The sequence below is a fragment of the Lutra lutra genome, chromosome 10 (genome assembly GCF_902655055.1).
Source record: "Lutra lutra chromosome 10, mLutLut1.2, whole genome shotgun sequence".
Taxonomy (NCBI): Eukaryota; Metazoa; Chordata; class Mammalia; order Carnivora; family Mustelidae; genus Lutra; species Lutra lutra.
The window spans coordinates 11,761,717-11,779,960 of NC_062287.1; the positions used below are offsets into that span (position 1 = coordinate 11,761,717).

Here is an 18,244-nt window from a genome sequence, read left to right on the forward strand (position 1 = left end):
CCTGCTCAGCATGACCAGGGACTGTGATCTAATGGGAAATCCCCACGATTAGAGGGAGAGACGGAAAGTCACTGCCCTCCCAGGTGGGGACAATGGGGTCCACCTCAGGCCAGGCTTCTTTAAGGTCTTGCAGAAAACAAATGGGCTTCTGGTTTTCAACCGGACCAAAAGCTCTGGGAGGGAATCATAAGCAGCAACTACATGTAAATGAGTCTAGTAGAAGACGGGTTTAGCTTTCCACGTACCGTAAACATACAGCATATAATCCGAGTGAGCTTTCCCCACTATGTTAGAGGCTTCACAGCGGTATGTACCATTATCTGTTTTGTTTAGGTTATTGATGAACAGGTTGGGCCCGGACAGGACGGCGTGCTGAGGCATCTCGTCATCGACTCTAACCCAGGTCACCATCACCGGCCTGCAGAGGAAAGAGGAGGGGCACAGGGTGCTTCGTTATCTCCCACCAAGACGTCTGCATCAGTTTCCCACCCACGCATCACAGGAGTCCCATGTAGGGTGACACGATTAAAGACCTGTAACAGAATTACAGCCGTGAAGTCCCCCCTGAGTCTGTCTGGAAAAACTTTTTCTAAAAAAACATTATCAGGTATTGAAAAACTTTCAATGGACCATAAGCAGGAGTCTCATTATTTTCAATTCATCTTTAACAAATCAGCAAATAAAACAATGTACCCTATTTTTATGCCCTGCTGTGTGGTTTCACACCAAACAGGACAGAGCCCAGCCATCATTAATCATCTCATTAATTAGGGGGAAAACAGCAAATTCTTGGCGAGTGATACACGCATTACTCTGATGGTTACTGATACACCAAGACTCTTGCTTGGAAGCCAATTGGGATATTTAAAGATTATTTATTTATTTGACAGAGAGAGATCACAAGCAGATGGAGAGGCAGGCAGAGAGAGAGAGAGTAGAGGGAAGCAGGATCTCTGCCGAGCAGAGAACCCGATGCGGGACTCGATCCCAGGACCCTGAGATCATGACCTGAGCCGAAGGCAGCGGCTTAACCCACTGAGCCACCCAGGCGCCCCCAATTGGGATATTTAAAGGGATTTGAAGTTTCGCAAAAAGAAACAGACTTTTACATCTGAACGCTGCTTTCTTTTGAGCTCTGCTGTTGGAAAAAGTACCTCTATTCATTCGGGGAAAGGCGCAATCCTTTGTTTCTCTTTGACCCCTACCCATAACCTGCCTCCCCCAGCCCAGTCCACCTTATCTATGGGTTCCTCTGTTAAATGCCTTGCTTTGCCGGCTCTCCCAGTCCCCCTCGCTGTCACACACTCTCCCTCTCCATGTGCACCTGCAGACCCTGTGACTCAAGGGCCAGGCTTCTGGGTCCGAGTTAGTCACTGAGGGGCGCATCTCCACCTGGGCTCCTTCTGGCACTCAGAGGCCACGTTTGTTTCAGGGATTTAAAGCGCCACGTTTGTGTCCATTAGGGAAAAGCCAATTTCACAAGATGCTCTGGAGACCAAACCGCACATGCACAAAGTTATCTTTCAAACTCCTTGAATCTAACATGTGCGTTCTTTAAGTTGGCTCCCTCAACCTCCCGTGACATCAGGGCCACGTGGGCGCCTGTGCCTGAAGCTCTCATTTTGGAGGAAGGGCAGCAGAGACGCAGGCACAGAAGTAACTTCTTGTCTGTCCCCAGAACCACCTCTAGGAGCTGCGACAGGACCGAAAGGCCCAGCGCTGAATGATGAGCGAACACCGGAGTTAGCCCTGTCGAGTAGCATTCCAACTTTCAAATGGGATGTGAAGTTACAATTTTTCTTTAATTACACAAGGGTTTGTCATCACAACCCAGTAAATTATTTAAAAATTAGTCCTGCATATGTGCTGCTTGTAGGCAATGGCAAATGGGTCTGCCCGGCATTCAGAGCGAACGTCCTGCTGCTTGACAGCTGAAACAATCATTGGGGGTAAGTGCTGAGGATATTCACAACATTTAATGGCAAGTTAAATTACCATTTTTATTGTATGCAATTTCTTGAGAAAATAAATAGGTAATATGCTGGAAGGGATCGCAGTGGAGTAACGCGGGCTTGCTCACACAGCCGTCCACCCGTTCCAATCTGGGAGGAACAAACAAATACCTTCTCTGGCATAAATGTCCTGAAGGAAACGTGTCATTGACTGTCCCTGTGGCACATTAAACTGAACATACTACCTTCTTTGGGGGGAAAAACCCCACAGAAACAAAATGTAGCTTAGCAAAGCCATATACTCTAAATGTGGTTAATACGGCTGAATATAGGTATGACAAGTGGTGAGAGGCCTGGGAGCATTTATTTCTTTTCCTCCACTGGATTTTATTTTATTTTTTATTTTTTTGGAGGCAAGGTAAGTCACTAACCAGGGCGTAACCAGACAGTTTATGGAAAGAAAGATCTGCATCCTTGGCCGTGTTCAAAAGAGGGAAAGATTGCTCTGCCAAAGCTTGAAGCATTTCGAACCAAGTAACTTGGGCGCACCACAGAACCAAGACCACCTCCTACTTCCTAAAGGTCATCTTTAAAGCTCCACACGGTGAGGCCAGACAGAGCAGACTCTAGCCCGCAGTGAGGGAAGCCTGATACAGTGAGGGCCGAGGCATGGCAGCCCGCCTCTGTCTGGCTCCCCGGTCTCCTGTCAGAGATCATGCCTTAGCTGTAACAGGGACAGTGCTCTCCAGAGATTTCCGGGAACCTTCCTTAAGATGCTCAGAGCATGAAAACTGTGATAGTCAGGCTAGTTAATAAAAACTCTGAGGGGGAAAAAAAAATCATACCACAGGGACAGCAGAGGGAGCTCAATGCTATTTTGTTTTGTTTTGTTTTGGTGGGGACCACTCAAAGTTGAGGGCTCAGAATCTCGACACTGACTTGTTCCCTCTTAGGGTTCTGCGGATTGTTTCCTTAAGAAACAGTTAAAAACAATCTTCACTCTCTTAGAAAGAGCTTCTCTCCTCTCCCCAGATGAAATGGGATGGACGTCTAAAGCAGCGCCATCACTAAAGCAGCTTTTTTTGCTCTATTAGTGATAATATACAGCAGTTTCCCTAATTCACTTCCATTCATTCTGCAGGGAAGCAGCTTCTTTGTACTTTTCCATAAAATAAGAGTGTTATGTTCTTTCTCTTCTGCAGGGGCATACATAGGCTGCTTGAGAAAAGCTCTGGGACCATTCCTTACGAACAAACATATTTCTAGGAGTCACTTTCCTTTGAGGAAAGGAGAAGTAAAATTAAAGGTAGGGCAGATTCATTTTCCAACGGCTGGCCCTAATCACAGCGGCTTAATTTAAGTCTGAAAACCATCTTTCCCAGCAGCTTAGACATTAGCACAGAAGGTAGCAAGCAGATTTATCATTAGATTGTGGGCATACTAAAAATTTATTAGGATTTTTTTTTTTCATGAGAGAAGATAGTTCTGACAATCATGTTGATGATAATAAAATAGAATTAGTCGAGATTTCCATCTTAGCTGGCATTGCATTTTTCTCCCAATCCTGGCCATTAAGAACCGACCATAGGTATTTATTCCCCCTTTTCAGTGAATATTCCTTATTTCTTGCAAAATCTTCCATCCTTTACAGCAGGAGACAGGTGACAGGCTGGTGACTTGCGAATGCACAGCTCTGTGTTGTGACATTTACTGCTCATGACCCTCTGCCAACCTTGGCCTTCAGAACTTACTGGGGCTTCCCGATGGCTTCACATGTTAACTCGAGCGCATCCCCTTCCCGGGTCAGGCCTTGTAGAGGGTAAGTCATCTGAATATGCACTTGAGGCTTATCTGTGTGACAACAACACAAAGTGTAATGTTTAGCAAATGACATCAGGCAAAAATCAGACTTGCATGCCGCCCCAAACCCCACACCACCAGCACTCGTGCTCTCCCCAACCTCATGCCTTTACTAACATCCTCCTAATTAGTTAGTAATCCTGGCATTTGCTCAAATTAAATTGACTAATAACTCCAAGGAGTGAACCGCGAGCAGATAAGAGATTCATAAGCCAACTGCGTCACATCAAACACTTCCTGTGAAATACATTTTGTTACATGGAAGTTTATCTCCAAACTCACTCAAGCTAAAGGAAACTCATTTGCCTTCATGCTGAGGTGAAGCCAGACATTTGCGGTGCTCAGAATTGATACATTTTATCATATATCCTCTATGACTATGTGACAATACGTTTTGACAATGCATATTAATAAGTTTGCCTCTTCTATGCTCTTGATTTTGAATGGGAAAGGCAAAACTTCTGAACTCCACTCAAATGGCTTTGAGAATAAAGAAATGGGAGCTTCTGGTGGTCCCAACGGAACTCTTTGACGTCTCAATGTATACACACATGAGAAGGAAGGACGCAGACAGGTACCGAGGGCCTACTGTGCTAGGAGCTGTCATTGGTGGTAGAATAAGCCCGGTTTTAGGGATGAGAACACTGGTACCCAGTCCAGTAGCCAGTGGAATGAACTAGCCAGTCCAAGGTCATGGAGGTAACTTCACAGGAGGCAGGCCTGTGAATGTTGGGATTTCGGGTTCAAAACCACATTACCCAGTAGTAATCCATAATTAAAACCAAGTATGGCTTCTGAAGGTAGTCAAGTACTTAACTAAGTGACATAGCTGTTCTTACATATACTGGCTACTTAAAACCTGTGTTTGGAGCTTGTCGGGGTTTGGGTCCAAAAGATGAATGACGGGAGGTGTGGGGCCTAGGGAGGGTACCAGAAGGGATCAGGATTAACTTAGAAACCAATACAAATACATTTACAAATAAAACCTGAATGGAATGGGGAGACTGTTTTTTTCTATGTTGAACTAACAAGCTATTAATCCCTAAATCAGTTTTCTCATTTAATGCGGTGGCTCTGTAAATGTGTATTTTTGGAAACGCACCCAAGAGTAATAAATGTGAGAGGGCAAGACATCACTTGGCTGAAAGGTCAAAACAATTTCCATAACTTTACTTTCTCAGACAATCACACCACCTAAACATCAGCCCCTTGGCCTTTTACAAGCAGTGCTTAGCTCATTAACATTCATCCTATGGACTGAGAGGGAAATCAGAACTATGGCAACGCTCAACTGATCTCAAACCGTACGCGGCTAAAACAAGCTGCATGAGGGAGTCCTCTCTGGGGATGGCTGCTTTCCAGACACGTGGGTACAGTCTTGTTCCCATCACAGATCTTTCTGTCTTGGAAAACCACGTGGCATTCAAAACCTTTTAGGAGTGCCTTTTTGTACACCAGTGTGCACTGCACACTGTGAATGGGTAACCCTTTCTGAGACGCTAAGCCACTTGCCAGAGGACATAAACTAACAGGCCCGAAAGCTCCAGCTGACACTTGCAAAGCAAGCATGGTTCTGTTCTTAGACTTGCTGGCCAAGGGAATGTTCGAGAACAAAATGGTGTGGCGGTGTCCAGAGACTGGTAACTGGGTGGGGAAAGTAGTCCCTACAGAGAGGCAAAAACAGACAGGATAAACACGATGACCTGGAGTGAGGACTGGCTGGCTGAGAAGAAGGAAGAGCTGCTGGCCCCTCTCCTTGCAGGGCTCTGGTCTCAAAGCCTACACTACATACAACCGTTGGGTGACATTTGTGAGTCTATTAGTTTTGCTGGTGTGACCCATAAACACAGAGCTGACTGGTGAAGTCTATTACAAACACAAGATACGAATAAGTAAATAAGTAAGTAAAGCAAGCAACAGGAGAAGGTTATGTTACTAAGAACACCGACAGCCAAAGACCCCGGTCCCTTATATTTCACATTCAGAAAGACCAGCACTTAACGGCGTTCCTGGTCAGGAAACCTCTGTCATTCTTACCTAGGAACCATTCTGGGCAAGGCTAATTTAAAGCCCACAGTCTGGGCTGAAATGGAACATTCGCTTCTAGGTTAATCTCTGATCCACGGAAGGACTACATTTTCCATGCTCTGCTGACTTCTGCCCATTAATTAAGGAGAAGCAGGATGCCTGCTGGTCTATATGGAATTTTTGGTTTTTCTTCCCCATTGTGTAATTTACAAGCAAACAGAGAGGGTGTATTTTTCAGCACAGTGCACTAAGGGTTTTACATGCTCCACTTCCATTAATAATAAAGAGACTGTTGAAAATCTAAGCCGGTCTTGCCTCTCTTCAGTACCACAGACTTCTAGTTAAACTCTTTTTTATGTTACTAATGGCTGTTTCCCAGTTGCCAATTACTCACAGAAATTAGGAAGCGCAAGCTAAGGATCTGTTGTACCTGAAACTTATATTTAAAAAAAAAAATCCTACTATGCCATAGAAAATGCACCTTCAATTTTGATAACGGATTTTCCCAATTTACTCCTCAGGCTCCTGGAGAGACCTCTAGCATCTACAGATGAGCAGAGCTGCTACAGCTACCTTAATAGCTGGCTGAAAAGGTAAACATTAATCTTGTTTGCATCATACAGAAAAATGTCCTCCTCTGACACATGCACCACTTACACGCATGTTATCTGACCATGGGGAAGCTGAACTGACTTCACCCCCAATTGCGAGCCGCACAGGTGGGTCTCTGTGCCAAGATCCAGCCCCTTCCCTTCCCCTGAAAGAGGAACTCAGGTATGCTCAACAGGTAGACCAGACAGCCTGGGATTCCACCGGCGCCTCTCGAACTCAGGGAGGTTAAATTTCCCCAGGAAGATCCTGACTCGTATGCGAGTATGTCAAATCCTGCACAACCCAGATGGCTAACTGAATAGCCCAAAGCTCATCATTTATATTTTAATTATGTTCATAAATCAAACGTTATAACCCACCAAAGCTTTTCTGAGACAGACCCAGACTCCAAGATTTATTTTTAAGTAATGAGGTAAGGCCCAGTACATTTTCTGGGTGATCATTTTACGCCTCGGTTGGTGTTGTAAGGCACGAGGCTACGAGCCAGATGACACTTTCTACCCAACTGCAGTAACTGCCCAGAAATGTATCGCTCAGAATGGCTTAATGTCATTAAAAAAATGGAACTGCTATATAAAAATAAGAAAAATAGTTAGGCCTGTGCACTTATGGAACATTACAGTTACAGAGATGGCATCACCAACAGCCAATCAATTAGGTCAAGGGATCTGAGGTTTTTATAATACACTGTCATTTTTTAAAAACCCTATAAAAGACATTTAGCAAGACTCTTAGAGCAGACAAAATTCATTCATTAGTCAAAGCTGCACAGAGGGTTAAATGCCAGGAGGCTTTGGGTCACACCACAGGAGCAACCAATTAAAAAAATAATATTAGAAAGACATTCCAATTTGATGAGACTTTCTTTAAATGTACTTTGCTCTCTCTATAAAGGGAAAAAAATATATATATATAAAAGGAAACTCTTATAGAGGTTAGAATGGCTTGCTGGCAGATTACAATTGATTTCATGCCAGTCTGACCTTGCACCACGTTCTGTGATCTTTCCAGAAGTTGAAGCTCGAGACTCTGTAGCCTGTATTCACTTTCCTATGTAAATGAAAAATCATCTCCTTCTCTCTAGATCACAACACTAACATAGCAGGTTTTTAAAATTATTTATTAAAAAAAATAAGTAAAATGGTATTTGGCACTTTCCTTTGCCTGGGATGTCATCCTTCCCATGTACCAGACAGGAGTAGAGTTGAGGCACTAGGAAGATACTTATATCCCAGCAAGAGACTTATTACCTCAGGGGCTCCCAACAGCCTCCCCAGCCCAAGAATTTCTAAATTCTTAAAGATTATTTATTTATTTATTTGACACAGAGAGAGAGATCACAAGTAGGCAGAGAGAGAGAGAGAGAGGGAAAGCAGGCTCCCCACTGAGCAGAGAGCCCGATGTGGGGCTCGATCCCAGGACACTGGGATCATGACCTGAGCTGAAGGCAGAGGCCTTAACCCACTGAGCCACCCAGGTGCCCCAAGAATTTCTAAATTCTTATTTAGAATGTGGGCGTCCAATGTTCTCTGATGCATGAACTGTAATCAGGCCCAAGGTCCTGGGTGCAAATTCGCTTCTGCGACTGCATTCGGGACACGGGCTCTTCACAGCCTTTTCGTCCAATTTCCGAATATCTGTTGGAGCGGGACTGGATGCCAGCGGAGCAAATAGTAATGGTCTCAGGCATCTGCCAGGGAGAGGTCAAGGGCAGCAAGTGCCCACATGCATCAGAATGGCTGGGAGAAGTCTGGGTCAGTGCCTGCGCATTCGGGTGGGGAAGCATCAGCTGAAGAGTCTTTGTCAATCACGGGGGATTTCTGCAGTTTGGAGAAACACGACAATGCAAAGATTAACCTGAGATCTGGGGAGGATGAGGGGTTTTTTTGAGCTTGAGGCAGGAATCGGCTGCCTGGATTGCCAGAAGAGGCCAGCTTTGCACTGAAGGAAGACAGCGTCCGGTAGCAAGAGGTGATTGGGTCTGGTTTCGAGAACAGTCACGCGGAGCTTTCAGAGGAGTTCCACATCTTGCAAAAGGTTTGCTTTCTAATGTCATAAGACATTCATGAATGATTCTCACCGCCATTTATTTTGTTTGTTTGCAAGGCGAAGGACCCCCTGCCGTTACATCTGTTGTATGAATGGGAGGACTGCAACTGTGCTGGGGGAGGACTGAGCTATTGGGGGTGGGAGGAGGAGTCAGACGTGGTGGGAGATGTGGGACCAACAAGCACTTACCGCATCACTCCAGCAGAGCGCAACTCCTGCCTGTTGCAACTTGCAAGGAGTTTTGTGGATACGGAAATTACTGTTTACCCAACAGAATCAAATTTTATTCTGCGACGTTGCGACAGAAAGTTATGTTTCCAGTGCTTTAGAAATGGGCGGCACACTCATATAGCAATCTTCCCTATCTTCGAGAAATCTTTAAAATGTGAAAGTGAACGCAGGAAAGGAAAAGTACAAATTTCTCCATAGGAAAAGTCGGCTCTGGAAGAAGAAAAGCTTTGGGTCTTTTGTATCCTGGCGCCCGGCACATGCAGTAGGCACTCAATACTTGTTACCGAGTGAACGAATGCATGAGAAGCTGGAGAAATGCCGGGGTGTGGACTCCTACTCCAAGATCTGTTACTGACTTAAACAAAAAAAATGCCAGATCATGAATACATCTTAACCTTGTTATAAGATAAACTGGGCACATTAAGATTTTTGAGAGTTTATTTGAACGCCCATTGATTCAAACAGGGCAACGCCACACTGAAAATCCTCCAGCCACAGGAGCTAGGGGAAAGGTTTCTATGGAGAAGACAGGGAAGCAAAGCAAGGGCCATTATTTGATTAGCTGTCGCTTAAGCAGTTGCCTTATTTGGGGAAAGTCTAGTTGGGCTGTTCCTGATTGGTGGTGGCTTCGCTTTCAGTTTTTGGGGAGCCTGGGGACTTTGGTTGAGGGTTTCCTTTGCTCCCATAGGCTACCCAAGACATGGGAGTTACCCCAGTCTCATGGCTTCCCTGTTGAATCACTTCACTAGCCCTTAGCACAAAATATAATCGTATTATTCTTCTGGAAGGTCAGTCCAGCTCCCAAAATTTGAGGTTCAGCCCACGTGTTCTGATTTACATGCTTCCCTTTCACTACACATTTATTTAGCATTTCTGGTGTATCTCTAAGGTGGGATCTTTGGGGAAATCATAAAGGATGTTGTCTGACCACTCATTTTCGATTTTCAGATTTTAACTTCACAACCATTTAACCTTCCACAGAATTGAAATGTGACCTTGAGTTAAAAACCATTAGAAGACTCGCTTTGCAGTGGAAATGCTCAACATCCACAGCCACAGAGACACATCTTCCCCAAAGACAATAGATGGGACAAGGAGATGTGGACAGAGCATCCTTAGTGAGAGACCTCCACCTCCCGAGTGTGACTTCATAAGGTAGAGGTGGTGGCTTTCTCTTCCTTGACCTTGTCATGTCACTCAAATCTTGCTCGCGACAGACTTGCCCTGACACTGACTCTGTGTTTTGAGTATTGGTCCCTCAACCTCCTGCGCCCTATGGTGCAGCAGAAAACTCGGTGAATGAGCTCCACAGTTAGTATCAGGACCGTGGCCCCGCCCCTGCCCTGTGGTCACGCAACAAATGACAGCTCAAACATTCCTTTGAATCCAGGGGTCTCCATGAGGAATACCAAATACTGAAATGACTTTCACTGAAACTCAATTCATTGCTTAAAAAAATAAAAGGAAGGGAGAGTGGGAGGAAGAGCATATTCTGTTCAAAGACGAGACGAGATCAGAGAGAAACAGGCCAAATCGGGGAACACCAGCTACTATGCTTTGAAGAATACGATCTGGGAACAGAACTGATGGGGGGAGGATGGATACAGGAGCCGCGCTGGGAAACAACGTCTTATCCTCCACTCCAAGCAGGAAAGCTTTTCCCATTTCCAGGTTTTTCTCCCTCCTTCACTGCAGGGGCACTGTCGATACCAGAGAAACATTTATTTTGGCACAGATAGAGAACAGGTTTGGATCATCTCCTCAACTTTCATTTTTCCCCAATCGAGGGAATGAAAGGAGAAATCCAGCCTTCTCCAAACCCCAGATGAACAGGAAAATGGATTTACAAAATCTCTGCCTAGAGGGGGTCAATAAAACTCATTTTGAAAATGATGCCTACGTACACAATTAACCATCAGGTGATAATCGGAGGGAAGGTATTCAAGCACCCATTTCTAGAGTCTTTGTTTTCACTCTCCCTTTCGAAACCCATCTCAATTTCTCGTTCTCTCCCTCTCTCTCTTTTTTAAACAAATAGGCACACACAGAAAAAACTCTCGCAAAATGAAGATTTTTGCAAACCGTACCAAAGAAGCAAGGCTGTGACAGGAGGAAAGCGGAAGACACACAGCAACCAATGGCGAGTCCAGAGTGAGGCTTTTCCCACTTTGCACGGCGATCTGAATTTCATACTGAGGGTCACAGCTCTCCTTTGAATCCCCAGCTTACATCGCTCTGTGTTGCCACCTTGATGCTATTTAAACAGTTTTCTTTTAACACGCAGACAGTGAACTGTTCTCCTTTAAACAGGCTTTTATTTGACAAGAGTACGTTCCTTCAGATGTACAGCTCCACTAACCGCACGACAATTGTACCACGCTCCGCTATAATCAACCATGTTGTAAATTTGAGCAACGCCACATACACAGACATGCGGAAGGGGAAAAAAGAACCGCACAGAAGGAATTTAGGGTCATCTAGCTCAGAACGTTAAAAGGCAAAACTGTTCTCTGCCTAACATCTAAGGCAGGAGAGCTTTGAACTCCAGCTTCCGTGCATAATTATTTTCTGTTTTAAACACTGAGCTGTGTGCGGCTGCCACCGCAGCCTTGCTGAGCCTTACAATGAAAGCCAGAAAACTGAGAGCCCTACTGTATGTTCTTCATTCCCAGCAACGTTCCTATGAGAAAACCTTATTAATGAGCTTGCAAACGAGCACCCAACAGGGAAATGTCACAAACAAGAGCGGCTAATGCCCCAGAAAATCAAATAACTGAACACTTGGCTGATTGTGGTGCCTTTCATATTTATAATAAAAAAAAAAGGGGGGGGCTTTAATTCACTAATTCTGAAGGGGTCAACACCTTGCTGAACAAAACAACTCATTTATTTATGTTCAGAAATCTCCAGATGATAAATTACATTGATGTTAATCACTTCAATGCATACTACACAATTAATATCTGTACTCACCACGAACTTAAAGATTATTAAAAGTATGACAGCATACACATCTGGCTGATTTTTCACATAATTGGGCACAACAATTTCTCCTGGTACCACAAATAAGGGTCCTAACAAACAAACACTGCAAAATTCTGTGTTCAATTAATTAGGACTTAAATCCACAAGACAAAAGCAATTCCAAGTTGTAGCTCAAGCCTTGTCCTCTGTGCAACATGGTAGCTCTCTGTTTTACTGTTCCTCCTTTCCCCGTCGGACTTAAAGTAAGCTGTTGAACGTTATACCCAGTGTAGGTCTTTGCTATTTCTTTTTAAAAAAATATCTCCTTAAAAGGATGCAGTTTATACAGAACTCAAATCCATTATCTGTCATGTAACTGTTCATATCCTGGTTAATAACCATTGGTCTTAGATGAGGTAGAAAAAGGTTTCCGGAAGGCTTCATGCAGCAAAATGGGCCAGGCCTGAACCAAGTGAGTAGAATGAATACCAATTCCAACAGGTTAGAGTTCCCCCAGGGTAGTCTCATTTACCCAGAAAAGAGCTGTTCTTAATCTGAGGTCCACGGATGAGGTCAGCATTTCCCGGTGATAATCTAACGCTTATAAATAATACTACAAAAAAATCTTTTTAGGTACCAAAGAAAAAGATAGTAAAAATAATAGTTATGTATTTATTCTGATGTTTATTAAACATAACACACATAGCAAAATAAAATTTCTAATTTGATATTTTCTCACAGGTCTTTGTTAGGGAAAAGCAATACAGTGACTTAAAGATAAATTCTAAATGAGTTGAGTATAGACCACCTGTGGATATGGGAAAACTGGTCCTCAGATAAATGAAGTTAGGATTAACTCTGTAGGATAAGCAGACTCCTTAAACTGGAAGCAAAATGTGGTGGATCTGTGGTTTTGTTCACCTTCTCCAGGTCTATGGACTCTTAAAGGGGTGTTTAAGAAGGTTAAGGGTTGGGCCAAATACAAAATGAGGGTCGAATACTCCTCACAGAGTATCTGAAATGGTCCCACATCCACGCGGACTGGCTGCTGAATGTCATGTATTTAACTATCTCTTCCCATTGCCATCAAGTCACGGTGCTGCCTGACTGCCGAGTGGGGGGCGGCTGTGAGAGGGATGGAGTTGACCCACTGGCACAGGCCAATGACCAACAAAGTCTTAGTGCCCAAAGACCGAGTGCCTTAGTCATCGGAGGCAGGAGGCCCTTTCGTTGTTGCTGGTGTTCAGGAGAGTAAAGCTGGTAGGCCATGAGGCAGAGGGTTCCGTGTCTGGAGGAGCTACTGAAGGAATTCCTAGCTGACTCTCCCGAGCTGTCAATAGCACTCTGGGAAAGGAGGGTAGTGAATGATCAGGTGACTTTCTTTCTTTTTTTTAATAAAGATTTTATTTATTTATTTGAGAGAGAGAGCAATTGAGAGAATGGGTAGGAAGAGGAGCAGAGGGAGAAGCAGATTCTCTGCTGAACAAGGAGCCCAATGTGGGGCTCGACCCGAGGACCCTGGGATCATGAGCTGAGCCGAAGGCAGATGCTTTCACTGGCTGAGCCACCCAGGCACCCTATCAAGTTACTTTCTTGAACACTGAGTCTTATTTAAGATGCCAAAGAAGACTCTCAATTCCCACTCAGATTAATAAAATGGTGGGTAACTCTTAAGCTTCTTTTATGTAGAAAGACTTTCTCTTTATATACATTCCAAAAAATTAAATATCAAGAAGAAAATGCCTGCGTGGCTCACTTCGGATAAACACACACACACACACACACAAAACAACAAAAACAAGAAACAATAGTCTCCCATAAAAATGTGCTGAGTAAGGGAGTGGCGAGGCTAGGTAGGAAGAGACAGGTAAGGGGGCTCTGTAACCAGGCTCACAGAAAATTCCACATGTGGAGAAATACTATAAACAAGATATTAGCCAGAAAGAAGGGAATATAACAAATCTACCTTGTTTGTTCTAAATACAGATGAGACATTTTCATAATATTTACAAATCTACCTTGTTTGTCCTAAATTTATAGATGAGGTATTTACCAAGTTCCCCAGTCAGTTTTCTATAAAAGATAACCATAAAAAGCCCCCAGCGGCAACCCACCTGGTACCCCTCTCACTCTAGAGAGCTCTCCTTTCTGTTCTCGCCTTCCCTTAAGAAACTTTCACTTCCTTCCCCCTATTACCCACAAGATTCATTCTTCGGCTCTTGTAAGACAAGAACCCTCCAATGGTGCCATGTTAGAGTTAGACATGATCAATAGTTGTGTCTTTGTTTTTGGAAGGCACTGGTCACTTCCCTGTGGGTGAGGGCTAGTAGGAGACTGAAGTCAAAGGAATTCAGGTATGCAGTTTTACTGCTTGTACTTAGAAGGATAAATCTCTCTTGAACCTACGGAAGACGGAAGACAAGGCTTATAAAGATCATTATCAAGTCTTCCAAGAGGTAGGAGGTATAGTGCTTAAAATATTTTGCATTTGGGAGTGAGTATAAGTTCATAGGTGGGTGGGGCCATATTCTATTTGGAAGATACTTTGGACGCTGAAAGAGTTTAAGGGCAGAGACTGGGTGAATGTCTACTCAGGTTTCACAAAGGCGTTAATGTATTATTAAAGCTAATGGGCCCCTACAAGGAAAGTTAATGGATATTAAGTTTGCTTAAATGAATTACATATTAGCAAAGTCACAAGAAATCTATCTGCCAATTTAGATAATATCTGATCATTTCTGTTTTCCCATCATAGGGACATTACACCACAATAGTTTTGGTGATATGAAAATTATAAGCATGATGCCTATAATGAAGCTACATAATGACGGAGATGAAATGAATTAACAAGAAAAACCTGCATTATGTAATGTTAAATTGAGCCAAACTCACTGAGTAAGAACAGGTGAGAACAGGATTGGCGTCTTGGAAGCAACTTTTCACATTTAATTTTAGCCACAAGGTGGAGAAACGATTAGAAGCCACATTTTACACCTTTCCCTGGCCCCCGTTTTGCTCAGGCAATGGTGGCCCTCAAGACACATGCTCACTTCTAGCCCCGGAACCTGCGAATATGGCCTTATCTGGAAAGAGACGTCTTTGTGGGTGTATCAAGTTCAGGATCTTGAGATAAGACCATTCTGGATTAGCTGGGTGGGCACTAACTTCAACAGCAAATGTCCTTATAGGACACATGCAGAGAAGAGAAGGCCAAGTTGAGACAAAGCAAGAGGTGAGAAAGACATGGCTCACGCCAAGGACTATCTGGGGCCCCCAGGAGCCAGAAAAGGCAAGGAAAGCTCTTCTCCCAGAGCCCTTTTGAACGAGTGTGGCCCTGCTAACACCTCAATGTTGGTCTTCAGTCCTCTAGAACTATGAGAGAATAAATTGGTTGTGTTAAGCCATGAAGTTGGTGATAATTAGTTACGGCAGTGCTAGAAAATTAATGGAGAGATGGTAACGCTTTGCCTTTATCAGACCCCCGGGGGGTTGCCTTTCTAACCAAACTCTTACACCAGTCCCACTCTGCACACTCAAATGTCACCTGCCATCTTTCAGACGCTCAGTTACAGATCTCTGATAAAAAAGTGAGGTGCTGGCTACTTGGCCACAACTTTGCTGCAAGGATGGTTTTGTGCAGAAAACATTTTGGCAAGCACAAGAGTCCTCAGAGAAAACAAGGAGAGCGTCTTCAGTTCATTGGGCACAGCGAGGAGACAACCTCACTTCCCACGATCTAGCTGTTATTGATGAAGCCATTGAGATTGTGGCACTGATCCCAAAGAGTTCCACTTTTAAACTCATTGCTATACTTTAAGTTAAAAATGGAAGAGAACATGCAATTTAAAGCAAAATGCTGATGGAGAATGGGAAGAAAAGCCCCTCTATAAAAAAAAAAAAAAATCAGCACTTCTGCTGGGGCTAAGAAAGTGGGAGGGACCACCCTTGATTGTGAAGTTGACAAAGAAATGATTATCGTCAACACTCACAAAGTGCAATTAATTAAGTCATGTGATAGAACAGATTGGAATCATTTTAAAATTTTACATTTGGGTTAAATGTAGTATTTTGAAAATCCTCACTGGCACTCTATTGTATGGCAGTGTTTCAATAAAATAATCCTTTGATTATTTTACTACTGAGACAACAAGATATAAACTCTATCATATGTATTCAATAAATGGCTTCTCAAGTGTTTTTCACCAACTGCTACTCTGTGCCCTCAGGATAAAATATTCAGGTACTGCTATGATTGGAACAAAGGCCTGTGTCCTTCCCTCCCCAAATTCCTGTGCTGGAATCCCACTGGGGTGATATGAGGAGGCGGGGCCTTTGGGAGGTGCTCAGGTCATGGGGGCGGAGCCTTCACGAATGGGATTAGTGCCCTCCAGAAAGCTGCTCTGGAGATCTCTAGCCCCTTCTGCCAGGAGAGGATACAGGGACAAGGCAGTGGCTCTGAACTAGGAAGAGGGAGGGTTTTCTCTAGAACACAGCCATGCTGGTGCGCCTTGTTCTCGGACTTCCTAGCCTCCAGAATGCAGTCATAAATGACTGTTGCTCATGAGCTACTTGGTGCTGCTTTGTTAGAGCAGCCTGAACGGACTAAGACAGGTACTCACACTGTACTTCAAGGTACCGCTGGGTCTGCAAGTTTCCGGTAACAGCTGGATGCTCCACCTGACAGATCACGGGGACCCCGTCGTCCTCCTTGTGTACCTTCAGCATCAGCTGACTGGTCACCGTGTACATGTCTGACCACTCCTCCACCTCCGATTTGCCTGGGGGACACGGAATATGCCGAGACATCAGAGCTGTGTGAATTCCTATCACTCTGTTTCTACAGGCTCCTCTCCCCGCCCCAACACTGCTATTGTACCCGAGACGATGGAAGTCACTCGGGATAAGGGTATGCTGTGGGTAGATAACGGATAAAATGAGAATTTTCTACTTCTCAACCTTGCAGGAGAGTATGTAAGATGTATTTCTACCCCACATAATAGATACTATTTTTATTTAAATATATTACATATGTTGTCTTCTATCTTGAAACTTCCCACAAAAAGGCAGCTGAAAGTTGAACCACGTTGCCATCTGACTGCTTATGGCATTTTGGAGGAGGAAAAAGAGAAGTGCTTTGCACCCCTAACCACCATCTGAACTTGAAACGTCTAGTAGGCTGTCATGTAGTTTAAAAATTCCAGGACATCATCCAAATCCCTGAAGTAATTCAATCAGGAACAGAGATATAAACAAGCCCCGATGCCCACCTCCCTCAGCAACAATTACCAGGGAAAGTAACTAACTGGATTTACATAATTGAAATTGTAATTGAAATGTTTAAACTCTGAGACTTTTGGAAGACCACAAAACAACAGCGGCAACGACAACAAAACCGCACTGGCAGTGGGTAGAGCAAAGGAAGATAGAGGCTTTGGGCCAGATGGGAGACACGTCCAAGAACACCCAGAAAAGGAGGGAGGAGGCTTCCGGATGGGATGAAAAGGCCAAGGCAGCCCCTTTCCTGAACTCAGCGCTCCCTGGGACACGGCGCACCATTAACTTTCTTTTAATGTTTTGTACTTATCGGTTCGCATTTAATGGCTCAATTCACTTAGAAAAGCAGAGGGGAAATGAGAAACTCCTTCCTTCCAAAACCATACCTAGGAAATAGGAGATTAAACAGAGCAAGCTTTTTGAAACTGAAGCTGTTATATATAGATTTATCTGTTTCTAGATATAGATTTTTATATCCCCTTTCTAAGAGGCCTTATTCTTTTCTTCCTGGCACTCTTGATTTATTCAAGAAGCACACACTGAGCACTTACCTTGGCCCAGATACAGCTGCACGCTTTACAAACATTCACTCATTTCATCTGCCCAAGAATCGCATACACTCTGTAATAGTAATATCCCCATTTTAGCAGAAATTGCTAAACACAGCTGGCACTTCTGTCAGATGACCAGAGCTGTCTGATCCGTGGGTACTACTTCCAAAGCAGCCTTGGAAGGGAAGGGTAGGAGGGCTGACCTGCCCGTGTTAACTCAGGATGGCCGACACAGAAAGCTCAGCCTGGATCCAGGAAGGGGGCAGATATTGGAAGGTCCAGGAGTCCAACGAGGGGCAGCCTCGGCCAAGGGAGACAGGGTGGGGAACGGCGTTAAAGGAGCGGCCTGAGCCATAATCACAAATGGCGAACTTTGCAAAAGAGCAGGCTGGTGAAACGTGCAAATGAGCTACAGATTCCACGAGAAAGGGGGTGTCTGCAGATCCACAGCGAGGGTACAATCCTTCTCACACTTAATGCACCTGCCCCTACAGGAAAGCAGAGTCAGTGAGCTGATGGCGCAGGGATCCGTGTTAGGAGGAGGCAGAATTCACCGTGTTTTTTAAATGTCTAACATGAGAATTTGGGGAGCTGACCCATTGTAGGTCAGAGGGTGAATGAGAACTGAGGGACAACATGGACACCTGGAGTTCAGGGGAACACCCCGACAGTGGCTCTTCCTTATCTAAAGCGTTTTAGTTCTTTCTGAGCGCCGGAGTCAAA

The 18,244-nt window shown here is 44.3% G+C and overlaps 1 protein-coding gene across 6 annotated transcripts in view; it reads right to left on the reverse strand.

Annotated features, from left to right (window-relative positions):
* CADM1 (cell adhesion molecule 1) overlaps positions 1 to 18,244 on the reverse strand; it is a 329,296-nt gene that overhangs the window by 39,019 nt on the left and 272,033 nt on the right. For all 6 annotated transcript variants that reach the window (XM_047690774.1, XM_047690771.1, XM_047690769.1 and 3 more), the window contains exons 5-7: positions 16,316 to 16,474; positions 3,704 to 3,803; positions 246 to 418 (exon numbers count right to left, since the gene is read on the reverse strand). In XM_047690774.1, coding sequence (XP_047546730.1) covers positions 246 to 418; positions 3,704 to 3,803; positions 16,316 to 16,474 — 432 coding nt within the window. The remainder of the gene's footprint in view (positions 1 to 245; positions 419 to 3,703; positions 3,804 to 16,315; positions 16,475 to 18,244) is intronic.